This window comes from Chrysochloris asiatica, unplaced genomic scaffold (assembly GCF_000296735.1).
Source record: "Chrysochloris asiatica unplaced genomic scaffold, ChrAsi1.0 scaffold00025, whole genome shotgun sequence".
Lineage (NCBI taxonomy): Eukaryota > Metazoa > Chordata > Mammalia > Afrosoricida > Chrysochloridae > Chrysochloris > Chrysochloris asiatica.
This window is the reverse complement of record NW_006408543.1, coordinates 2,900,204-2,926,910: the sequence shown is the minus strand read 5'-3', so window position 1 is coordinate 2,926,910 and position 26,707 is coordinate 2,900,204. Positions and strand designations below refer to the sequence as shown.

The following is a 26,707-nucleotide window of genomic DNA, read 5'->3' as shown; positions in this document are numbered from 1 at the left end:
CAAGCTCACCAACTGCTCCTTGGAAACCCTACACAGTGTGGCTATGGGTTGGAATGGACTTGACAGCACTTTACAACAGGAAGGGAGGGTCTGACAGGGGCACACATTTCAAGAGTCCTCGGCCACAGTGATGTGTATTCTTACCATCATCAGAAAAAACTCAACACCAAGAAATTAACCATGCGCCGTCAGTCTAAAACCCGGACTGCCGTGACCGATGACTGCCCCGGAGGGTTCTCCAGGCCATGACGTTGTTGAAGTAGCCTGCCAAGTCCTTCTTCCGAGGGTCACCCACTCTCCATTCCAGCACCACTTCCACACCCAATGGCATTTTTATACAAGTTAATGGAAACCCTCCATCAATAAATAGTTTTTAAAGCATCTAGAGTTCAACTTTACCGTTTAAAACACACTGTATTATTTTTAGCCCATTCCTCTGAGGGCACTTCTACCTTAATTTCATGTTTTTAATGAAAACATATCAAACGTACTCCCTCTCCAGATATGATAAGCAAGTGCAGCCCCTTCTGATCCACCTGTAAGGCTTCTTCCTCTGTTGGCATTTGTATTTGTCCTGCTTTTGTCTTGTTTCTTTCTCTTACTGTTGCTAAGATACGCAGCAGCTGTTTCTACAGGTACAATCCAGCTGCGTCTCCATTCCCACCCTCCTCTCGTGAGCTGCTCCTCCCTCGTCCACATCAACTCACTGCCCCCGCCCTGAGTTTCCATCTAAACTTGCTGGCAGCTGCATCAATCTGATCCCACTGACAGATTCAAAGAGCTGAATGCTCCGGGCTGACCTCCTTTATAAGGAAAGATAAACGTTGGCACACTTTGAACATGGCTTTAGGAGGTATTTTTTTGGTTTAAGGTTTAAAAGTTAAACGTTTTTTTAGCAGTTCTTCTAGGGACTCTTCTGTCATAATTGGATTTTAAAAACAAAAATCTGTAAGTCAATCTTCTCAAGGAGAAAGTAGCTGATCCAGTCTGAAAAATGACAATTATTAAAAATCCAAATGTAAGGTAACTAATGAGAGGCAAGCCAACACTAGAGAAATTGGAGATGAAAACGTAAGCTTAGCTCAGAGCAGCCAGGGCCTGGCCCTCCCAGGACCAGCGGCACATATGCCCAGTGAAGCCATCTGCCCCCCGCTTTGTGTGACACTCCTTCTTTACCCTGACAGACCAGTGTGAATGGCATCCAGGCAGGAAAAAAAAAAAAAGTCAAAGCCCCTGGCTTTCCATGAGAACATCCCAGAGAGCTTTACTACAAGGCACACTGTAAAGTGGAAAAGCATTCGGGACTGACCCTTAGGGGCAACACCAGGTACGAATCCCAATGTACTCTGTGACCCAAAGTAGTTTTCTTGCCTGCAATGACACAGAGACACTGTTGGCAGCATCCCAACTTCCTGTTGTTGTTAGGTGCCATCGAGTCAGTTCCAACCCAACGTCCAAGAGAACAACACACGGCCCCATCCTGAACATCTTCCCAATTGTCATTATATTTCGGCTCATCGCTGGCTACTACTTCGTCAGTCCATCTTGTTGGGGGGGGCTTCCTCTCTTTCGTTAACCAGACCAAGCGTGCTGTCCTCCTCCAGGGACCGATCCCTCCTGAGAACCTGCCCTAAGTACATGGAATGAAGTCTCACCGTTCTCACTTCTAAGGAAGCTTCTGGCAGCCCTTCTTCCAAAACAGATGTTTGTTCTTCTGGCAGCCCTTGGTCTAATCCAGATTCTCTGGTAACACGGTAACTCAAATGCACCATCGGTTCCTGTACAAACCTTACACCCACCGCATAGAGTCGGGACAAGACCCCACACTCATGATGGACGCCATGTGTGTCAGAGTAGAACTGTGCTTCAGGGCTGCTAGGCCTGTCTTCCAACCTTCTGCTGAGCGTTCACCATGGGTTCCACCCGGGACTCAGAACAAGACAGTCACTGGAAGCGGCTAGCGGGAGTTTTCCCAGCTGGCCCAACAGCAGCCACCCAACATCCCCGCGGAAGGTGCACACTACAGGTACTCAGGCCAGAAAGTGTGTTTGCCGGGGAACCAGTCTAACGCTGGCCCCCTTTTATTCTTTTAAGAGGGCTTTGCTTGTCTGCAGCCATGGTTCTCTCCCCCTGGTGTGGCCCAACGTGCTCGCAGGAAGAGGCTTCGTGAGGATGGGACTGTGTGCCTGCCCTCTGACACATTCCAATTAGGTTAAAGCTGACGATTCCCCCATAAAGGCTAGATTCTCTCAAACATGTCATATTCACCTGCTGACCCATATAGGGTTCCAGTAAGAACAATAAAAAGAAAAGGTTCTACACGCCCGACTTAAACACTGAAAGGAAACACGTGTGCTAACTGGTCCCGGTAGAAACACGGGATGTGTGCTTCCTGAAGGTTGGGGCTTTCCTGTGTCACGCCTGCACCCAGCTCGCTCTCAGCACAGAACCCCAGGGCGCACACCGGAGAGTCTTCGGTAATGCATCAAAGTGAGAGAGACCCACACAAGCTGGAGTCCAAGTCATCTGAAAAGGGCACCATCCAACTCATGAGTCAGAAGAAACAACTTCAGAGTCTCCTAGTCAGGGATAGTTGTGCATTCAGGCATGATGCTAACTGAAAGGCCTGCTCTCCATGTCAGCTCTAGTGTCCACTTCTCTGACGGCCTGCTGGGTGGGGCAGGAACTTTGCTCACACCCTCACATCTTCTATTCAACAGCTGTCCTGGTTTTCTTCCACTCACACCTGGGTAGGTTAAGGCTACCAGACAGGTAATAAATTCCCCTGAAATCAGCAGGTCGCAGCATTCAGCTAAAATAACTTCACAAAGTTCACCATCAGGTTGACCTGAGGTCTCAAAGCATTCAAGCCTCTAGCATGTGATGAAGATTTCCTAAATCCTACCCTTGAAACAAAAAAAGCTTAAATCGTCATAGTCCTGGTGTGGTGCTGTGGAATAAGCACCAAACTGCTAACTGCAAGGCTGGCAGTTCAAACCAACCAGCCGCTCCTTGAAAACCCTATATAACACCGATGTGTCAGAACCGACTCAATGGCAGTTAACATCTGCACCAGAGCTACATTAAGGGCGCTGAGCGCTCAGAGCATGTGCAGGACTCAATTCCCCCCCGACACCCCTGGAGAGAGTGGCCGCTGCTAACTCACTGACCAGTGCTGGTGCAGCATCTGAAGATAGCTCCAAGTGGAGAACCACTGCTGAGCTGTTGGCTTTCAGTCTGCCAGAACAGTTCAGCACCTCAGGCTTCAAACAGCCAGTCTCCAGTCTTCCATTGGAAACCCGCCTGGTACCACTATCAGAATGCTGACCGCGCTGACTGAACAAGTCTCAGACCCTGCAACTGTCCCCCTTGTTGGGCCAGACTGGGATTCCCTGCTGTCTCCTTCCCATGCCAGCCAGTATGGCAGTTTCAGGCAGAAACACCCTCGGTGCCCCGTGGACCCTGAGTTCTGAACCCCAGTCTCGGAGGCTCCAATTCTCTGTGTGCTATACGTCCCTTTGTTGTTGTGAAATGCTGTTAAGTCACTTCTGACTCAGAGCGCCTATGTAAAGGGTTTCTGAGTGGTGGTGGGTTTGAACTGCTGACCTTGTGGTTAGCAGTCCAGCATCACACAAGGACTCTTCTTACGTTGTTGTTACGAGACATCGAGTCAGTTCTGACTCACAGTGACCCTATATAGGGTTTCCAAAGGTGCACCTGGCAAGTCTGAACCGCCAACCTTGCAGTCCAATGCTTATGCCACAGCACCATACCAGGACTCCAACATAGCCCCCAGTGGTGAGCAAACCAAAATGACATATGAGTTTCCAAAACATCATTCTCAAGGAGTAGTTCTGCTCATTTGTGTGGTTTGGCCATCCCCCCCAGCTATTACTAACTAAAACCTTTTAGCAGTAGGGTTGTTCCATGAAGTCAGTAAGCTCGTGGCGATAAGGCACAGGGAGAACCTGAAAACATTTACTGACAGGGCTTACGTTCTCTAAGTTTCTGGTCCCTTGATTCCAACTGCAGCCCCTTTTTTAAAAAATAAATAAATACACTCTATTCTTAGCATTCCAAACTTTTAGCCATTTCTAATCCTTTTGGGAATATAAGTAGTATTTTCAAACTTTGCTACAGCCCCGTGCAAAGCCATGGCAAATACCAAACCCTTGGAGCTCTTTCTGCTGACATCTGTGAGAACCACCCACCGTGGGAGAAGCCTGCCATAGGAAAGTCCAGACAGAGCAAAGGGACCGCCTGATGACATGCCCTCGACATGGTGCAGGACTTGGGACACATTCCACTTTACTGCCTCCTCCAAGTGAGCCAAAGGCACAAACTGAGAATGTGCAGGAGCTCTTAGTTTCTCAGGCCAATTTTCTCTCACATTGTAAATCCCTGGTGTATACAGCCCCTTCTTCACCCTTACCAGAGGATTCAACGTCACACGAGCCACACCAAACGACCGCAGAGCTCTGACTACAGCAAGCTCATCGCAACCCTACAGAAGCAGCTGGCCTGGCCTTGTCCTAACGTGCACATTGCTCCTAGACTCCCAAATGTACCACGTCCTGACAGCCTGCTCATCCTGGGGCCAGACGACCAGTACTCCAATACAAGACAGGAATGCGCTAGTGAGCATCAGCCTAGTCTGGTCCCACAGCCTCGGTCTGTGATCTTATTTGGGATGAAAAAAAGCAGTCCCCGAAAATTCAGAAACCTACTCAGAAGATCTCGTGTGAAAGAAAGTAGAGACTGGTCAGCACTTGCTTCTAAAACAGTCAAACCACTGGGGAATCAAAGATCCCAGCTCGAGCCCAACCTGAAATTTCCAAAGGGGACCTATGAAATGGGGGCTTCTCTCTAACGGAAGTCGCTCCACCGAGTCTATCAGGGACTTCCCATTAATTCATTATGAGTTTTTCCTGAATGGATTTTTAATTTTGATAGTCTATTATCAAAAAAGGAAGAAATTATTTAACAGGTTAAGCACATGGCAAAGACAAGAGACTTGGCAATTTCACTTCTCCAACATTTTCACTGTCTGAAAACGAACGTGTCCACACCTGCATCACCTAACAAAGCCAGGTCATTTTCTTAGGAGAAAGAATCCTGGACAGCAAGTCTTGGAATCAAGACAGCCGACAGAATCCATGTGGCTAGAGGCAATTTATAAACGTGCAAGATCTGTACCTTCATAAAGTCAGGATTAGAGAGCCCCACATTCTCATGGTCTCTCACAGGGACTACCAGCTGTGTCAGCTCGAGGGCTGAGAGAGATGAAAAGCACATTCATGACAGAGATGTTTACTGTCCCAAGGCCACTCTGCTGGCGGGGACGCCTGCCCTGTCCCATTGACCAGATCTGGGGAAAGCAGCGGTTTAGATTAGAGACTTGTTAAGGGTTGTTCAGTCAATGTCAACTCAGCGACCCTGTACAGTGCTTCCGAGATGAGGTTAGTGGGCTTGAAACGCTAACCTTGTGGTTCAGACTGACCCTGCAGTCCAGTGCTTATCCTACAGCGCCACACGAGGACTTAAGACTTAGGTTTTCTGTAAACACAGTGGTTACATTTTAAAAGAACATGATTTTACAAAACCAGAGACAAGGATATTGTGCACTTTGAGGGAAAATTGACAATAGTTACTTTAGTGTTGGGGCATGTGCATGTCCTGGCTGTCCGGCAGCAAGCCATGGGTTCCAGGAGAAAATGGCAAGAGTGCCCTGGGCACCAAGCGGTTTGTACAGCGCCACCTTGGCACGGCGTCCAGCACGGTCGGCTCTCTGCTGGGGGCGGCGTTCTTGGCTGTGAAGGCAGAGCGTGCCCTCTGTCACTCACGGCGAGCACTTCTGCCCAACTGTCTCTTCGCGACAACTTTATCATCAATCTCTTTATTAACAGCTCCTCTGCAGTCAGAGAACACAAACAAGGCCCAATTCTCCTGCCAGATTTCTGGAAATCACACGGCACCAGGCACCACGCAGTGTGAAAGTTTGTAAGGAGGGTGTCGTGCCAAGAGAGAGACAGCAAGAACAAGGAACAAGCACCACGTTGGGACATTTCACATGATTAGATGAAAATGCACATACCTCCTTTCTTCTGCCGGAACTCCTGAACGGACCCGGGTGCCCACCCATCAGAAGCTGTGGGAACCCCTCACAAGGCTTTGCTATTTATCCTACAATGGTCGTAACTCCTTTAGGACTACATGATATCAGAAAACACACGAGAGACCAATGTCTGAAGTGAGCTGTCACACACTCAGAAGAGTTAAATTTTAGTCATACAAAATACTTATTTTCAGCACAAAATTTGTTGAGTTAAAAATGGCATCTTAAAAATTAATAACTCAAAAAGAAATTAATAACTCATTTCTAAAAGGCTTGTGAAGAGACATGACAGAGGACATGCCAGGTTGTAGTCACATGAATGTGTCTAACGTAACAAAAACCTCAAGGTCAACTACAAACACAGCCTACTGGCTGGCTGGTTCTACCAGCACTTAGATCAAGTGATGATGATCCCACCACCGCCAGCCCAGGACTGAACCCTACCACCGGTAAGGAGTGACCTTCCATAGGTTTGCTTTTGTCTGTTTTCATTTTTCTATCTACTGATATCATTATTTGGAAATCACATCAAACAGGAGTTATTATTCCATGACACCAGGGAAAAGTTTTATGTGTCTGTATATATATATGATGCTGTTGTTAAATGTCGCTGAGTGGCTTCCAACTCACAGCGACCCTGCATAGTAGAGCGGCTGGTGGGTCTGAACTGCCCAACTGTGTTCTGTGGTGTGCAGTCCAGCACATCAACCAGGAGTGTGTGTATATGCATATGTGTATATATATATAGTGGCGGTGATGGTGGTTACGTGCCGTGGAGTCGATTCTGACTCATAGCGACCCTGTACCGGGTTTCCGAGAAGGCAAATCTTTAAGGGAGCAGAAAGCCTCATCTTTCTTCCGCGGAACAGCTGACCTTGCAGTTCACAGCCCAACTCGTGACCACTACGCCTGTACAGTTTTCGAAGCAGTAAATCTTTACGGAAGCAGAAAGCCTCCTCTTTCTCCCGCGGAGCAGCTGGTAGTTTCGAACTGCTGACCTTGAGGTTAGCAGCCAAACTTGTAACCATTACACTACCAGAGCTCCTTATAAAACAATATGTTAAGACTCCGGTATTACAGTTTCCAGACCATAATTGTTTATTTTAAAACAGGAAATGAAACCACCACATTCTCAGGCTTTCTCTGCTCAACTCTGGGACCAAAGAAGCAATGTGGCAGGCTGGCAAATACCCATTTTCACCAAACAAAAATAAACAAAGAAGAGCAACCTGCACAAACCAACATTCTACGCAGGCTGGCACAAAGGGCGAGTTTCAATGAAGACACTAGTCTGAATCAGAAAGAGCAAAGCAAAAAAGATGACTCTTTGTTCAAAAAACGAAGCGCCTGTTTTCTTCTTTATAAGAATAGATACACGTCTCATACTGCCAGGGGATTTCAAGATCTAGCCAGGCCACAAGGAGGGGACGGCAATGTATTCTTTACATTCAGGTATGAATATTTACAAGTGAACATCCAAACCAGAGTGTGCCCTCTATAGATGGGATTTCTAGCCAGTGAACAATGTCCAACATTTTCAAAGTAGAGGGGAACGAACGCTCAGTTGACATCATGCCCTCGCCCACAACCGTGGAAGGTCTCGAAATGTGAACTCCAACACAGCCCTAATTCTACCTTCTCCAAGAAATGCATGCTTATCGCAGATGGATGGAAACAAAACATTTACTTCAAATTCCATCCCTTTCAGCGAGCACACGTGTGATCCTATGATCCTATCCTCCTGCACACAGAGTCCAAAACCCGTCTGCGAGAGGTGCAGGAGCCGAAATGACTTTGCAAGTACACGGATTTGCTTCTAGAAGAAAGCACACTTCTGAGATGCATGTTCAGAAATACTGACGCCATCTTTCGTATTTGGTGCCAATAAAGCTACATAAAATGCCAGAAGCATTTTAAAGCTGATAATGAGATAGGAAGGGCACACATACTGACTCTACAAATTAGAGACACAAGGCAACAGACAGACTTGAACAGAGGACCGTGTCTTAGATTCAAGGGCAGGCTTAGCTGCCAAGGTCTGAGTTAAGAACCACCCATTTGTGATTCTGACTTAAGAGAAATACGAGCAAGAAAGAAACAGTAGTGAGGAAAATTGCGGGGTAAGGGCAAGCTAGAAGACAGAAAATGCTACATATTCAATTCAGGCTATAAGGAAACTATTTTTCCTTAAACTCTTCATTTTTATTATGATTTACTTCTTGTTAAGTGCCATCGAGTCGGTTCCAACCCACAGCGACCCTGTACAGGGTTTCTGAGAAGCGGCTGATGAGCTTGAACTGTTGACCTTGCAGAGCAAACCACTTTGCCGTCCAGCGCATTAACCTACAGCACAATCCCAGGACTCCAGGTTAACAACCCAGAGGACTGTTAAATGCCTTTCTGAACACAGTTAGTCTTGCTACTGAGAAGCATTTTCGAGAATGAGGAGTTCCACTGTCGGGGCAGGGTCTACAAATGTGTGTTCATTCACGGTCTGGCTTTTCATCAGCAACTAGTCCATGCAGTTGCTGGTCATTGTCACCTTGAGGGCAACACTACAGAGCTCTACCACAACCCTCTTCTGTGTGGAGAAAAAAAGGTGTTAACAAGAAAATGACAAACTTGATTGCAGACTGTCTGCGGTGCCTGGAATACTCTGAAATCAAGTACAAGCACTCCAGCAGAGAAAGCAAGGCGTCAGGCACACAGTGCTGGGCGCCTGTCGGCTTTCAGAAGAAAGGCTGTATCAGATTAGGGTTTCATACCATGTGAAACCTACGCTCCTGGCTGGTTCCCGGCAAGAATCCTAATTCTCTGAAAAGCAACAGTGCCACCTGCTGACAAGAGCCCGAACACACCAAAGCCTTAGAACCCGGAACAAGGACTCCTGGACATGGGTGGGATAGATGGAGAGCCCCTGTGCACACACCTCTGATGGGGAAACAGTTCACCAGGCGTTAGTACTCTCCACTAAAGGTCAATTCAATGCAAAGACAGACCTGGTTATTACAGGCTGCTAATGGCCCCATCCTGTTTACTGGCTCTAATGCTCACGGCTTCCGTGTTAACTGGTACTGGAGTGCCCCCATGTGGGAGAACATTTCAAGCTGGCGTGGTGCTGCAGGAAAATGCACCTGATCACAAGGCCGGTGGTTCAAACCTACCAGCCACTCCTTGGAAACCCTATACAAGGACGCTGTAAAGTCAGAACCAATTCAATGGCACTTAACAACAACAACGGCGTAAGCGAACCCGATTTCTTTAGCAAGTCTTCACTTAGTACCACCATACTATAAACTTGTAGGACCCCAGTTAGCTACTGAAAAACACTTATCAAAATAAATCAGTCAACTGTGGGGATTGTGCTGTTTTTTTTTTTTATTGTGTTTTCAATGGAGAAATACATCATCTGTTTACAAAATAGCTCTGGAAAAATACAAGGAGTACAGATACTATAAAACAAAGCAAACTCCAGTCATGAGACACTACATACACATGCGAAAGCAACAGTCTGATCTTCAGGTTAGGGAAACAAGAATTAAAAAGTCACTACACAGAAAAGGTCCAAGTTTCCAGCTTGGCAAAACTTGGGTGCAGTTACATGAAACGTTTTTAATAAACTGAATTTTTCCCTCCAATGTGTAAACAAAATGACAAGACTAAATCTGTGCCTGGCAATTTCAATCTAATTCAGAAGCTACGCAAAACACACAGACACCTCATACACGTCACCTGTGAGCGTGACCATCGTCTTCCTTGGGCGGGCAGGCGGGCGGAGGGAGGTGACTGCGGAGCGAGGATGTGGAGGTGCTGTACACTAGATGTCGTGACGTGAAGCAATGGGGACCAGAAAGCCTCGGTGAGTGCCTAGCCAGAGGAGAGACCCCCTCCAACTCTGGGGAATTAACTAGGAAGGACAGGAAGCTGTGCATGGCTGCAGGTGAGCGTGAAGAACGCACAGGTGGTAGAACAGGGCCAAGTGCAGAAGCAAGCTCGTCAAGGCAGCCTGCGGCGTCCACTTTGTCCACATCCAGGATGAGGTTTGGACCCAGGCCGAAGCAGCCCACGTAACCCCCAGAGAAAGGGGTTCTTCTGAACTGTGGGGCTGTTTTTGTCTCTCCGGAGGAGGGAGGCCTTTACAGAAAACAGTTCCTAATTTTTTGAGAATTTAAAACAAACCAAGATAGGGGGCTGACTAGATGTCAAGTGCTGGACATGATTTTTGACTGTTTTACTACAGTAAAATGTACCCACAAATTTTGGTAAGCCATTTAAAAGTCTTGGAGAAAATGCCTTTTTGCCCACATGTTTACTGAAGATCAACTTTACTCCAGACACAAGTTCTATGGAGTGTACAAAGGTCCTCTTAGTTAGTGACCCAGGGTCATCGAGGCTACGCTCATGCTGCCCAGACTCGGCTTCAGCTGGAAATCGAGCCTTCTGGGCCATGTGGCCACAGGGACATGAGTTTCATTTCACGGCTTAATAAAATACTGGCATTTTGTTTTATATGAAGTCAGTCCTACCTTGTGCGTACATGAAAAAGAAAACAAAAACAAAAGAAAAGAAAGAAATGGGGGGCTGGGGGGGGGAGATTTCTTTGTTTCAAAGACAACAGATTAATGGCAAAAGAAAATGAAGCTTTGATAAAGGGCTCAAAGATGACTATTTAGCTGTTTGATCGCTGATTGGTATGCACTATAAGCAATTCTATCAATAAAACTAATTATGAGCCATCGAAACCAAGTGATTCCCTAGTCACCCTTTCAGTGTCACAGCTCTGCCCCAGAGCAGACATCAGGGGCTGAGCCCAGTCTCTGGGTGCAGCGTCAACCTCACACGATGCTATCCAATTTGAAGACGAATGGTAAAGAAAATGCTTCAGGAAAAAACGAAAATCCATCAAGCTGAAAATCTAAAATTAGTTCTACTTTCTAATAAAAAATACATAAAAGTGCATCATCAGAATAAGGAATTCTTATGCCAGTTTGTATTGCAAAATTTCCAAACAACGCATCAAACATAAACCCAATCCAGATGTCAATTATGGATACAAATATAACTTGAGGTGGTGTTTTTTTTGTTGTTTTGTTTTTTAAAGGCAGTAGTCTTTGAAATAGTTAATGCGACTGTTGCTAACACATTAATAATAGTACTCCTGGCTTCACATACGAACCTGGACTTCCGATCAAGTGCTGATTAACCCAGTGAGGGGGCCGCCCAAAACGCCTAATCCACGTCATCACGTCTAGTCTCGTACCCTCCTTTCTCCTTTGGGAGCATTTGAAGACAACAGGTTGAGTTGGCAGATATTAGTTATGGACCCCTGAGGTGATTTTTACCGATTCAATCTCAGTTTTATTGAATTCTTGATAACAGGAATAGGATTTGCAGGGAGAGCAGGAATATCAGAAAGGTCTGTACTGGATGTTTTCTGGGGAGAAAAGCAAAGAACAGAGCATCACTCAAAGCCCTGCAATTTCAAAATGAGAATGCCTTTCTGCAGCTGACGCTCTTAAAGAATCCGTGGAGTGACCACAGAAATCAAGGAGTCAAATCTAACAGATACATGAAAATGGAGTCAACTTGGAAATTAACATGCCGACACTAATTACTTGTTCTGTACTTTAAAAAAATTTCAAAGAATTACGAAGTATTTTATACACACACACACAGTAACCTCCTAATTGCAAATACAATGTTTAAAAACCAGCTCCTCTCAAAATCACCTATCATACAAAAGTTAAAACCCTCTGAAAGGGCTTCAAAATATTTGTGAAAAAAACGGAATTCAAAGAAAATGAAAAATGCCCAAGACCTTTTTGAAGCCCTGTCCTGTTTACTGGATCTAATGGGATCAGCTTCAGTATGAACGGGTACTAGAGTGCCCCCATGTGGGAAAATACTTACGCTCACCTCTTACACAGAAACAGTGGCTGCGAGCAATTTATGATTTTCTGACACTGCAAATTTAAACACTTAAACTACACAATTTAGCAGCATCCTTCTAAATTGGGGGAAATGTTATCATGTTAAAAAATAGATTAAATAACTCTACTGCCTTTTTAAAAATATTCAAAACAATGTTTTTAAATGGAAAACCTCACACCCCCCAAAAGTGGACAACAGGTCTCCTGACACCTCCTCTTTGCCCAGCTCTGCAGGTGGTTCTAAAAGCAAGCCCTGTCCCGTCCTACCAGCTCATCTGTGAGGACTTCAGGTTCTTGTGGCAAGCACAACCATATCACTGCCACCTCTGCAGAAAGAAGGAGTTCCTGAACCTCACTAAATAGATGGAGGCAGTCTTTTCAGAAGTCAACATAATCTATCTTTTTTTAATTGGGTGGTTCTCTCTCTAGGACTCCAGGAATCCTTCCATTAAAAAGAAATTTCTCCTCACTCAGGAAAATATCTTCGAGGCAAGCACCCATGGGGACTAATCACTATAGGAGCCCAAACTATGCAAACAATCCCCTGGGGAGTGATGGGGCGAACCCGAAGACAGGAGCCACAGCCACCAACCAATTAAGAGTCATCAATGAGTCTGCGCATGTACCAGGCACTACACTGCCTAATGTCATTCCAGGTACCCCTGCAAACAGTTCATTAAATAAAGGTGAGAAATAAGACATGGCAGAAACCAAATAGTGCTTAGGATCTTTAGCCAGCAAAACACATCTTAAGTGAGGCACGTTGGAGGCACACTATGGGGCACATTAGAGGCAGACTGTGAGGCACAAAGCAGCGAGACGCCATCCCAATGTGGACGCAGTAACACCACTAACAACTGCTGGGTTCAAGATGACCCGATTCAGCATCCACTCAGATAAAACGCTGTGGGGTTTACTCAGTTTGGAAGGACTCAGGAAGGAAACATTAACAACTTGTAAAAGCAAGCCAAAGTCCCCACACATCAATGGTGACCTGGTGCCTGGTGCACGTGAAGGACGGCCACAGGGAGAGCTTCTAGGACAAACGAAAACATCACTTTCAAAAACCAGGGGTTCCAAGAAATACCTGACTGAAGACCAGTGGTGAAAGTGGAGGAAGAAACAAATGTTGAAAAAAACTGAAAGACCATGTCAATCTTGCATACAATCCATGGGGAAGCTCTCTCCTCTGGTAGTTCAGCTCACTATTAAAACCCTTCACCTGAATTGCTGTGTTATTAATTGCTGTATGTTGCCATCGAGTCCCCTCTGACTCATAGCGAAGCTTGTAAATCTCTGCGTGTGGGAAGCCTAGTCTATCTGAATACCACGCTTACCACTGGTGAGGAAGGCCTCAGTACCCTGCAGTATCATGGGGTACTGTAGAAGATGGGTTGGCATCTTTCCCCCTGAATTTCAAACCTGTTCCACCTGCGTGTCTATCTGCACACTGACTCATAGGTCACCCTCCCTCCTCCAAGGGCCGTCCCTGCCTCTATTTCCTGCTGACCTCCCTCCCTCTCCTTGTGCACACTGCCTTCCCAGTCAACCAAGGGAACACGTGGTAACACATATGTTAACATCTTGATGGCACAAAGAAAACTCTCATCTAAGCCCACGCCCTCCCTGCCTTTTCTATGTGTCTCCTCCTCTCTGAGCTCACTGAAACACATCACACAGCACACGAGGATTCAGAACATTGGGAACTCTCGCCTTGCTTTTTGCCCTTAATACCTGAGAAGCCAACAGAGAAGCCGCTGTCTGAAGAGTCTCTGACGGAGCTGTACTTGTCTCTGTATCAAGTTGTTCCTGTGAGACAGAGGACGGAGAAAAGAAACTTAAAAGAGAATCTGAGAATGTAATTGAGTTTGACTGCTAATAAAAACAACAAACTGGAAAGCTGGGGGAATTAAGAGAAAGCTGAGGCTCCATTTCAGTCATCCATGAAACTTCACTGTAGGTTATTTCCCTGTTCGGATACCCTTAAATGTTCGCCACCTGCCCGCGTAAGTCTTATAAGGCATGATCAAAATACCTCGGGACTTCAGACTTTTCAACAAACAATAACTAAGATACACACAGACACATTAGAAATTGTTGCCCAGACAATAATTAACAGAATATAAGCTCAAGAAAAAGCTCTTGACTATAAGAAGAGAGAAAATCCAATCATCATTTCATTAGCAAATGCCATTTCTGTTAGCAGGAAATGTGTGCCCCGTGCCTATGGACAGCCCATCCCTGTTTAGGTTCACTCTTCTTCCTGTCACCAGAGAATGGTCCACTAGAGATGCAGGTGGACAAGATGTGTCTTTCCACAGCAGTACACAAAAGACAATCACATCAGGACACATATACACACAAATAAACACAAACAGCAACTTTTCACAATGCAATAGCAGAGGCGAAACCAAAAAAGTATTGCTACAGGATCAAAGAAACTGTTATTACTCAAAAATATCAAAATGTAAAGCACTACTGTTTTCCTGACACAGCCTCCCTCCAGGGCTGTACACTTCTAAAGGTGGTGTTTCCATCTCCCCAACCCTTGCCCAAAGATTTCTGTTAAATGGGCAGTTTGAGCAGCCTCAAGAGATTCAAATCATGGTCCTTCAAAATGTCCTTTGAGTTTTAGGAACAAAAAAGTCTGAAGGGGCAAGATCAAGGCTGTAACGTGGATGGGGTTAGGTTTCCTACTGAAATTCTCACAGGACAGCCCTGATATGCGTTAAGAATGAGCAGACACACTGCCCTGGTAGAAAAAACTCCTGAGTGCAACGATCCTGGCCTTTTTTTCACCAACAGAGCTTTACATTTAAAAACAATTTCTTTCTAATAAGTCGTGTAATCGTTCAATGTCCTTCATGAAACTCTACCATGATCAAGCCCCTGGGAAGCTCAGAGAACGGTCACCGTGATCTCTGGAGGCCAACTCTCTGCCTTGACTGTAACTGGCCAATCCGAAGCCACTGTTCTGATTGGACCTTATTTTTGAAACCACCCTAGTGAAACTAAGACAAGTGTACAACTGAAACAGCTGGCCTGCAGCCATCCATGACCACAGAGACATGTTTAAGTACATGTCTGGAGTAAACTCAGGCATGTATGAACTAGAACCCTAGAAGCAATACTTTTTGGGTTACCCTCACATACAATAAAATCCAAAACAAGGAAATATCAACTTTCTCCTATACAACCAAAACCAGCCGATAGTATTAATGCCCGTGCACACCAGGAGGGCATACAGATGACAGTCCTGTTGAAAACAACTTAGTAGTGTGCACCCACAGTTTAAAGCGTTTGCAGATTACTACCTCAGGAACCCCTCGTTCATGAATTTATCCTAAGGAAATAAACACAAATGAGTGGCAGTGACTTAACTCAAGTCCGTATTAGAGCAGAAAAGATCAAGTTCCCTTTCTTAATGTAACCAACTGCTAACAATAGTCAACCGGCCGTCTAAAGTGCGGTGGCTGTTGCTAAGTGCTGTTGGTTCCGACTCCTAGCGGCCCTGCAGAGGGTTTCTGAAGCTGTCAATCTTTGTGGGAGTAGCTGGTGGGCTCAAACAGCCAACCTTGTGGTTTGCAGTCCACCGCGTCTCCTACAGCTGTGGTTGGTTATGTGTTGTCCGGTGCATTCCAACGCATAGCATCCCTAGTACAGGGTTTCAGAGGCAGACAACGTTTACAGCAGCAAAAAGTCTCATCTGTTTTGCACAGAGTAACTGGTAGATTCAAACTGCTGACCTTGTTGTTAGCAGCCCAGCTCATAATTCATTAGACTACCAGAGCTCTGAACAACTGTTAACAGTGATTTGATAGATTCCATGATGTTGTTGTTATGTGCCGTGGAGTCGGTTCCGACTCATAGCGACCCTGCACAGGGTTTCCAAGGCTGTAAATCTTTACAGGAGCAGAAAGCCGTATCTTTCTCCCGCAGAACAGCTGGTAGTTTTGAACTGCTGACCTTGCAGTTCGCAGCCCGATTCGTAACCACTATGCTACCACTTTTTCTTGGTCCATGCACTAAGTAAAGATTACAATGCAAGACAATGGTGCATGTGTGCACATGCAGGCACACATGAAATCCAGAGAGAGAGACACCAAAACAAAAACACTTAAAGTAGATCTATCACAGGAAAGGGAATAATTTCTGAGAAGGAGAAGCTTCCTAATATTTCCACAACAAACAAAAAGGAAACAGGTTAAAACCTTAGATGTATTTCAATTTCTGAAAAAAACAACAGTGTTTTACAACTGTCGTGTCCACAACAAACCTCTTCCACCCCATGTGCTGCACACAAGCTGCATGCATCCTGAAACAAAACCAAACCTGCTGCCATCGAGTCAGTTCTGCCCCACAAACTGTTCCATAGGGTTTCCAAGCCTGTCATCTTCACTGGAGTAGGTGGCCAGATTTCTCGTGTGGAGTAGCTATGGGTTTGAGCCCTAAGTGCTAGCCCAAACCTGCTACCAAAAGCTGGTTCTCTATCCCTTTTTCTCATTCATCTTGGGTGGCCTGAAAGTCCCAGGGATACTTCAGGGACTAGTTCCTCTTCCTAAGAACTTTTCAATCGCTGCAGTCTGAAAGAGCATCTTCCTCTTGACCCTGACACCCAGACGTCATCAATCCCTTTGCTTTGCTTTAAGGATGTCAGTCAAAGCTGTCAATGTCTGACCTTTCCTACTTAGCAATAATCTCCTTAAAACCCCACTATTTGCTCCCTTCTCCACCAGCACCTAGTGGGACCTCCTATCTGAGGGACTCCATGTCCACATAATAAAATAACATTGAAATAATAGTGACAACAGTCTACAACTGGTACAGCAAGCTATGGTACACCATATCCCAGAGACATTTCTATCACATCTTGTGCATACATTCCAAAGGCTGAATTAGTATACCTTCATTTCTGTTTTATCATGTCCACTCAAAGCAAGACAGTTAGCATCTTCACTTGTTTCATCCTGTTTTTAAAAAAAAAAGCTTTATTCTCTAAAATGAAAAATTTCGATTATTTGCCAATTAATGCTTTAAATTTATTTTTTTTTTTTTTAAATAATGTAAGCCATAAAACTGTAATTATACCTGTAGGATTAAGTATGGCCTTAAAATCGATTAGAGTCCCTAAAAATAGACTTTTGCAATTAACAAATCAATTTCTTGACTCAGACCTCCTGAAAGGAAAGCAAGAGAGCCCTAAGGTACATACTGAAGCCTACTAAGTTACCTTTCTGTAAGAATAAGAAAATTACCTCCCTGATCACACGTTTAGAAAACACAACATCCTGGAGACACACACGCACACATACACTCGCACAATCAGCTCATGAGATACTCTGTACTGAAGACCTCTTTTTAAACTCTCTGAACATAGTTCACTTAACCATAGCGTCCCCCCCACTGAGGCAGACCAGTTAACAACCTGAAGAAATGCCCTCCCCTCGGTCTTAATATTTACATTTATTCTACTTCTGTTCAAAACAAACAATTTCTTTTGGGCAAGGAGGAAAAGGGAAGGCCAAAAATAGTTGAACTTCACACTCTGAGTGACCTGTAATTAACATTATTTTCTTAAGAAAAACAAATTTTGTGCATTCTTTTCTGTTTTATCCATCAAGCAGAACTAAAATGGAAACTTGAATGTGGCTTTAAGGGAAAAAACCACAGGGTAACCTATGTGTCAGAGATTTCATAGTAATACCAAACAGTTCCAATAAGAAGCCTACTTGTATCCTGCACGCATCCGATGTAAGCCATAACTGGTAAAAATCTCCAGACACTGTGGGCGAGTTAATATGGACGTGATAAATAACTGAAGTTATGAAAAGCCCTATTTCTGAGACCCACCGTGGCATATCTGTGTCTAAAATGATTATCATCTCTGATATTTGCTCCCAAACAGCAGGGGTTTGTGGTGGGGGTGGGGGGTGGGGGAGGGAGCAAGGCTGGATCTGTCTTGTTCTCTGTTGAATCTGGTGGTACAAATTTGACAAGGCATGACATATCACATCATTTTTCCATATAATCCTGGTAGAATAGCAAAGACTTTATTTTTATTTTGCTGTTGGTAAGTACTGTCGAGTTGGTTCCAACTCACAGCAACCCTGTATAGGGTTTCTGATGAGCGGTTGGTGGGTTTGAACCGTCAGCTGGCAGTTAGCAGGACTCCATTTTTGGTACAATTCCCTTCTATATGCATTTGAAAACTTCAGCATATGATGAACAGTAAACAGAACTAAACTCTACACCCACATACACACTGTGGAGTCGGTTCCCACTCACAGCCACCCTGCTGTACGGAGTTACCAAGGCTGTAAATATTTACTGGAGCAGAAAGTCTCACCTTTCTCTCATGGAGTAGCAACCCACCTAGTGAATTTGTAACTGAGAACAATCTGCATATGTTTTCTGGTTTGCTAGACACCCAGATATTAGTTCTCTAGATACTAAATCCTCATTAAGAGAGATTCTTCTGAAAGACTCAATTTAAGAGGGCTTTCAAACTGTAACTCACTTCTTCAACATTGACACCATGAGACTTAGGTCTGGGTTCTAGTCCTGACTCTGCCCTTCGCTAGCCACTAACACTGCCAGTTCCCATTCTGTAAAATGGGTCGATCAAGCCCATGAAGTCACCTAAGGCCCCGGGAGCCAGCCTGAGAGTGAGATTCGATCTTAAAATCCTGTTTTGGTATACAACCCCAGAGAGGTGCTAGAAGCAATAGAGGTCTTTCCCCCCACACACAAAAACTGCAAGGGTAGTGGGGGTGGGGTGACCTTTCTTAAATGTGACAGACTCACAGTGACCCTGTATAAGGTTTTCAAGGAGCAGCTGGTGAGTTTGAACCACTGACCTTACAATCCAATGCTTCCCTACAGTGCCACACTATGGACCCACTGACTGGGTATGTTGTTGTTAGTGACATCAAGTCAGTTCTGACTCACAGCAACCCTATATAGTGTTTCCAAGGAGCATTTGGTGGGTTTGAACTGCAGACCTTGAAGTTAACAGTCCAACGCTTATCCTGCAGCAGAACACCAGGCCTCTGTCACTGGGTACAGAAGCTCATTAGATTTCGTGTTGGTTTTCTTGTCCTGATTGGACCCGATGCCGTGGAGGATGTGGTAACCGCTCACTCATTCTCTCAGGTGGGTAGGGAGCCTCCACCTGCAGGGGAGGGGCCCAAATCCCGGCCTTCAAAGAGCTCATGTTGCCATGAGGGAGTCCAGGTAAACACACCACACCCAACACAACTGTTCCAAGCAGTTAAAGGAACTCCAGAGTGGTCTTCTCTGTCACCCCATTTTTCAAACGCAGGATTTTGAAAATAGTACTGAATGAAAAGCTGTCTGGATTTTGCTTCTAAGTGCTCCCAGGGCAGTGGGGAGGGACCGAAAAGGGTGGGGGAAGAACGGTGTAGGGTATTCATCACCAAAGAGGTGGAACGTGTTCATGGGGCCCACTGATGCTCAAGGTGCTGGGTGCAAAGCAGGAAGGAAAGCAAAGGCGAAGATGGCTTCTGCACTGCACCAACGACCCAAACAGTCAGCAGTACACACGATGTAGGTCCATTCTTGGGACAACAGAACTTTCAGAGCACAAATCTCTGGCTCAGTCTCCTGGAACTCAGATGGAAGGAGCTGAGCAGCAATGCACCCCTTACAGCCTCCCCACACACATCCGCACGCACACACGCACTCACCCAGGTGGGTTTTCAGGTAAGAGGTAACTGCACCCATTTGTCATCCTCATCTAGCATAATTGATAAAATTAAAGTACTCATTTTTAGCTAACAGTGGCAATTTCCTAAAGTTTCAAAACAAAAGGCTTCCAAATGAACTAGGAGAAAGAACTCTCATAAATGCAAGTTTTTACTCTTACAGATTAAACACTTATAATGATGGTCCTATCCCCTATATAAACACAGAAATGTAGATATACCCCCCGCACAATTTTAAAGCAGCATCGGTTAAGTTCCTAGGTAACAAATTCACAGTCAAAAACCACAGTGAGTGGGTCCTTTTGGACTGTCATCTCTGGGCACGTGTGGGACAAAAACCCAAGAGTGACTCCAGGGTTAGGGATGAGGGTCCTCAAATGAGCTACTTTAACACTCCACCAAAACTCCTACGGGGAGTTGCTCTGAGTTTGGGGCTGTCACAAGATGACTCAGCCACTTGAGCAGATTATCACGAACGTCCCAAAGCAAATCGGACTCTGAAACTTTGTCAGTCATTTCTAATTTCCTGAGGCTGTCTATTTCCCAGTCCACACTCACAGTGTCAGCAGAGTCTCCGTGGTGCTGGGTGAGCATGTGACACACATGTGGACTGACAGAGCACAGTGCTGGGTGTGTATGTGTGACATACATGTGGACTGGGTCCCCACGGAGCTGGGTGAGCGTGTGACACACGTGTGGACTGACAGAGCACAGTGCCGGGTGTGTATGTGTGTGTGACATACATGTGGACTGGGTCCCCACGGTGCTGGGTGAGCGTGTGACACATGTGTGGACTCACAGATCACAGTGCTGGGTGAGCGTGTGACACGTGTGGACTGGGTCCCCACGGTGCTGGGTGAACCTGTGACACAGGAACAATACTGAAACTCTCGAACTCCTAGAGGCGCACGTGCTCGCCTGTGTGCTCCCACATCTACCTGAGACACGCAGCTCTGCAGGAGGCAGTGACGGAATTGGCAGGAAGGATGGATACCAAGAGCTGAAAGGCTATGGTGGCGCCCAGCCACCAGGGGGCACTGCACACATACCTCTTCTGTTTTGGTTTTCTTGGGACTCTCTTCTTTGTGAGGAGAGGAGGTCCTCTTGACTCCTACTATGGGATTAGGTATTTTTGTTGCTGCGTTTCCTGAAGGTCTAGGGGGCTGGTTTACCAGACGTGTTGAGGAAACCACTCTGGAGACCGTAGGCTTTGGTGGTGGAGAAACGGCTGGCTGTGTGGCAGTTTGAGGAATGCTTTCGCTCGATGAACCTGCGGGTGAAGTACAAGAGCTCATCAAACTCAAAGTCCTCAGCCAGCAAGTCAAGCTGCATTTGTCGTCTCTGCACGCTGACTCTCATATATCACTATATACGCCAATTACATGAGAAGAGCATTTTCAAAAAACTTAATCTAACCTACTTTATCAACAAATAAAGTCATATTTCAAAATGAAGACTAAACCCTCCTATAAGGTAAGCAGTGTCCGATGGGTCAGATCTGCGTTCTCACCCCCTGAGCTCTCACTGGGATTGACTTGTGGTACAGACACGTCAGGAGCCGGGAGGCTGGTCACAGAGGCTGCTGTCACAGCTGGAGCGGGACTGTTTCTGCTAAAAAAATAAATATAAATATAAATATATATACACACAGATCTATACATACACACACACACACACAACACAAAAGTCAACAACAGATCATAACGCAGCAGTAAGTCGATGAATCTTACGTTTTACTTGTCAACATATACTCCAGGTACTGCCTTTGATAAAACTGGTGAATGGAAAACCAACCAACCCCAGAGATCTTCACCCAATTCACAATTACAGTTTAAAAATCAAACAAAAACCCACATCAACAACCACAGTGCCCAAACATTCTAAAGCAATGCTGTACAACAGAACTTTGTACAATGAATGGTGCAAATGTTCTTTCCCTGTACCATCCCATATTCATGGCAGGCACTGACCAGACAGCCACCACACAAATAAAGCCTGGCCAGTGAGGAACTGAATGCTTCCTTTCATTTAACAGTCATCAAAGTGAATCTGCCACATGGAGCTAATGACTACCTCATGGGAAAGCCCCATGCTTTAGCTTTATAACTGTTCCTAACTGGCTGCGAGTATTCTACTTAACTGATTCTAGGTATTGGAAAATCCTGCAAAAAATGATGGAGACAAAAATGGTCTGAGAAATACAAATAAAGTTCTTCATATAAAATCAAAGAGTAAAGTGAATCTCACAGAGCTCACTGGACCAGGTACAACCACAGGCTCCCTAGTGACAAAGGGAGAGGCGAGGCTAATACTGCGCATCAAGCCTCAGTGAATTTCCGTCCTGTCTGTTGTGTGCTGATGAACCAATTCTGCTCACTGGGATGCCACACGGCAGGGTAGACGTGCCCTTCAAGGCTCCCTAGGCTGTCATCTTCACAGGCTTGGCACCCCTGTTTTCGGCTTGGCACCCCTGGTGGGCTCCAAGCCCCAGCCTTCCGGAGAGCAGTCTAACACTTACCCTTTGCACACCAGGGCTCCCTCCCCTACCTCCTCCTACATGGGAATCTCAGCAGATGGCCGTGTTTCCTACTTCACAAAACACCTGAGCCCATCACCCAGAGACGAACCACATTCGAACAAGAACGTAAGGCACCCCACATGTCCCGTGCCGCATTGGAATGCTCATCTTAATCATCACCTATCAAAGTCCACGTCCCCCTCACCTTCCTTGGGAGACCGCACTTGCTCGGACTCTCAGGAACCTCACTTCCCAGCACCCCTTCTTCACTAGCTGCTCTCTTCAACTTTCCTGTCTCAGAGAACTCCTAGCCTGCAGCAGCATCTAGTAATTTCACATCTGTACTGTCTTCCTCAATAAAAACAAATGGTCATGTTCCCTCAGCCTCAGGTTCCTCTGGAGGACTGTCTTTGTTGCCATTAAAGACACAGAGTTCCATGGGATGTGGATGCAAACCTAGTCAGTGCAGCAGAGGACGACAAAAGTCTGTTACATTTGACTTCTATAGGTCTTTATAGTGTATACTTCAAGAAGTTCTGTTAGTTTATGGGCATATACTAATTTTTTTTTGAGAACTGCTGGTGTGGTGCTGTAGGGTAAGCACTGGACTGTGAACCACAAGGTGGATGCAAACCCACCAGCAGCTCCTCGCTATGAGTCAGAACTGACGTAACAGCACTTAGCACCAGCTTGGTATTTTGAAGGGAGCAGCTTAGCTGTGTGGGCTGTGGGTGGATAATGGGTCTACTGATGCCATCAGCGGGCTGACCCTCAGAGCTCTTGAGTATGGTGATGACCCAGTGAAGGCAGAATCACAGTCAGAGCCACGGGGGCTCTGGGGGAACATGTGTGGCGACAGGACAGTGTGCACGGCCTCTGACTCCTGGTACTTCAGTAAGATCCAGGACGGAATTCATCTTGAGATGGTTTTTACTGTCAGTAAAAACAGTGCAGAGTGCTCCTGGGGAGATCTACAACCTCAGGACCAGGAAGAGCAGCTCGCTCCCGTCCTGCTTGGCCACTGTGAGTCGTGATTAACTAGTCGGCAATGATTCCAGTTCTGCTTTGGGGTCTGGTGCTAACCATTACCAACCACTCCCTGAATTACCATCAATCCATTTTAAAAACTGGAATACAACTATGACACTGTATGAGAAACCAAAATTTGTTTTCCAAAAACTGAGCAAAGTTGCTTTTAAAAGAATGAAAATATGGAATCAAAACAACACCCTTCCCCCCAAAGCAGATGCCTTTAGCAGCCCCGAGAGCCACGCTGGCTCACGTCCTTACCCCTGAGAGCTGCCAGAACTGTTCAATGGACTGGTCTTCATAGCACTCGTAGGAGAAGGCACAGACATGCTGTTGTCACTGTCCATAGACAAGTCGAGGCTGCTGTCATTCAGAGCTGTCAATCTCACCCCTTCTGTTGAATGCTGCAACCAATACAACAGCTCATCAATGACCTGACGTCAGCCACACCTTTGAAATCTGAATTTCACTCAGCTCCCATGATTTCTACCAGGAAGCACCCATCAAACAACCAATTTATGAAACCCACAAGTGCCATGCTGACTACGACTAGGAAGGCAGAGGTTTGGGGACCACATACTCTGACACTTCAGCATTCTTGGCCCTAACTACAGTTACAGTGTGGCAGGAGAAAGGAGGAAGAAATGCACCAGGAAATGTACGCACTGGCTGGGAAACACGTCGCTGATTACAAAGCATTATCCGATGAGCCCATGTGCATCTTGAAATCAGCGGACAATCATGACAGTTCTTTCACACAGATTCATACAGGAGGATTTAGGTAAGAAAAGAGTCTTAACAGCAGACCCGACACTGATAGCGAATATCTCTGGCTAGAGAAATAATAAGTAATTTTATTTGTTTATATTTCTAATTATTCTACAATGAATTCTAAAATGTCATTTCAAAATAATTATCATGTATGTACAATTCAGTGTCACTTGTTACTATCTCACAATAAACTCAGCCTTCCTCAGAACGGCAAGAAATTTCTAGTATTCAAGCAACCACCAAGGATTTTAACATAGTACATTTCATTATCCTGTGTAAATAAAATAAAAGCAGAAACAACTTCTGGAAAATTAGACCTACTATCCACAGATAAAAGGAACTCTGGTAGCGTAGTGGTTACGAATCGGGCTGTGAGACGCAAAGTCAGCAGCAGTTCGAAACTACCAGCGGTTCCACGGGAGAAAGATGAGGCGGTCTGCTCCCGTAAAGATTTACAGCCTCGGAATCCCTGTCTGTGTAGGTCGCTATGGGTCGGAACCGACTCCACGGCACTTAATAACAACAACAACATCCACATATAAATCCTAATGCCAGTCCTGCTTCAGAGTCAAAGCACTACTTAGTAAGGAGGAAAACCAAAATGGGTTTGTGGGATGGAGCTCATGTCTGTGCTAGCTTTTAGTTCCGTTTGTTACCTTCAAGGGCATTACAGGATCACACTGTTATCTTCCGTTTCATCGTTTCAGAACACTTTTAGCCTCAATGTTCACTTAAACAGAGGAATGTTTCACTGAAAATAACCCTAAACCAATTCCTCTACTTACGGGCTATCTCATTATCCGACATCTCACATTCACGATAGTCAAAAAACAAACAAACAAACCCACAAAAATAACTACTCTGTGCCTTCATGTGTCCACCTGGCAATAAGGAATCTGAGGCGCTGGCTCTGAGGGGGAGGGTTACATGTCCATGGGGCTGGGCTGGGGCTCCCGGGCTATGGCAGTCATCCTGCGTTTTTGCCTAACGATCTGGACCTGGTCTTGGGAAGCTGAGCGTGTGAGGAGTTGGTGTCATTCACAACAACCACACACACACATTCTGCTTGCTACTGGCCCAAACGACAAGCTAGGCTGATGTGAGTCAGCACTGGCCACACCACTGTAGACAGATCAGTGCTGACCCAGTGGGGAGCTGGCTGTGAGAGACAACCCCTAGCCGAAGGTCTGAAGGGGCCTCTTTCCTCACAAGGACAATATGTTCACTCCTAATGGAACACAGTGACTACAGAATCACACTCAAGTCCAGTCACCTCCCAAAGAGACCTGACCCCCACAGGGGACCATCTGTGAGCAAGAAGGTCTGGACAGGGCTCTGCACACAACAGCAATGAGCCCCTCAGTTCTGTCCCATGTTCATACCAAGTCGGGCAGCCAGAACTCCAAAAGACAGACAAGTCAGAGAGCCTGGCCACAGGGGGAAGTCAATACCCACCCACTTTAAGGAGTGCAGTCAGGCCTCCCAAGCATAGCTCTCCCTACATTCCCTGGGGCAAGCATGTCAATCACTGCTTCCACTGGAAGAGACCACACCACCTAATGGTCACCTGAGCACAAAACACAGGACAAAGACTGGCAACAGTGCTCACAACTCAGGGAAGGAGACTTTCAGACACTTGTTATTTATAAAAACATAAAACACTCCTTTACTAAAGACACCTTGTTGTTATTAAATGCCGCGGAGTCGGTTCCAACTCATAGTAGACAGTTGACAAGAAAACAGTTGGTGAATCTGAACTGCCAACCTGACAGTTCAAACCAACCTTGTGGACCAGTGCTTAGCCTACAGCACCACACCAGGATTCCAAAGGCACCATGACAACAGTCAAAATGACCTCAGACACAAGGCATGAAACTCGTATCCAGTCACACTCAGAAATCCTAGGCAGTCATTGAAAATATCCTATAGGTGGGTAATAACACTATAGACTACAGCAGGGACCCTTCCTCCCACCCCCCAAAAAAAGGCAGCTGACAAAATAGTATCATTAAACTCCCTTGAAAACTACTTATTGTATATATGAGCATTCAGCAGCGTCGGAATAAACTGGAAATGAGATGTTGCTATGATTTAAGAAATAAAATTCTTACACTATACAATTTCAAATCATTTTTTATTCTTTTTACATTCTAAAAGGTTTATATTGACACAGATACTACCTTAGAAATAAAAACAAAACCTTTCCTATTCAAATCGCCTGAAATGATATACACGTCCTCTCAAAGCCCACTGCTGCTAGGCAAATGACCAGTAAGAGTTTCAAAGGGGGCTCTGAATCCAGGGTTCTGGGAAATCTAACCGTCAGTTTCAAACAGCTGTTTTAATAAAGCAAACATGAGTAAACATCAAAGAGTAGAATAATCTATTCACCTTTGCTTCTGAAAACACAAACGTTTGCAACTATTTTTAGTATGTGGTGAACATAAATTTAAGGACAACAGCTTAGGCCCTTCAACAATATAAGGTTCAATGAAAACCTAGAGGACAGATGTCTGACTTGATACTTCAGAAATAAAATTGCTTGAGAATTGCCATTTTTCCACTTTCTAGATTATCAGGAAACCATTAGGTTAAGAAGTAGAAAAAGAATGTCAAACTA

At 45.4% G+C, this 26,707-nt stretch overlaps 1 protein-coding gene across 1 annotated transcript in view; it reads right to left on the bottom strand.

The window, feature by feature from the left end:
- Positions 1–10,924: 10,924 nt before the first annotated feature.
- Positions 10,925–26,707, bottom strand: part of PAPOLA (poly(A) polymerase alpha) — an 81,901-nt gene continuing 66,118 nt past the window's right edge. The window contains exons 17-22 of the mRNA XM_006839512.1: positions 23,578–23,720; positions 21,280–21,380; positions 20,819–21,039; positions 16,950–17,012; positions 13,780–13,854; positions 10,925–11,549 (exon numbers count right to left, since the gene is read on the bottom strand). Of these exons, the coding sequence (XP_006839575.1) occupies positions 11,454–11,549; positions 13,780–13,854; positions 16,950–17,012; positions 20,819–21,039; positions 21,280–21,380; positions 23,578–23,720 (699 nt within the window). The 3' untranslated portion in view covers positions 10,925–11,453. The remainder of the gene's footprint in view (positions 11,550–13,779; positions 13,855–16,949; positions 17,013–20,818; positions 21,040–21,279; positions 21,381–23,577; positions 23,721–26,707) is intronic.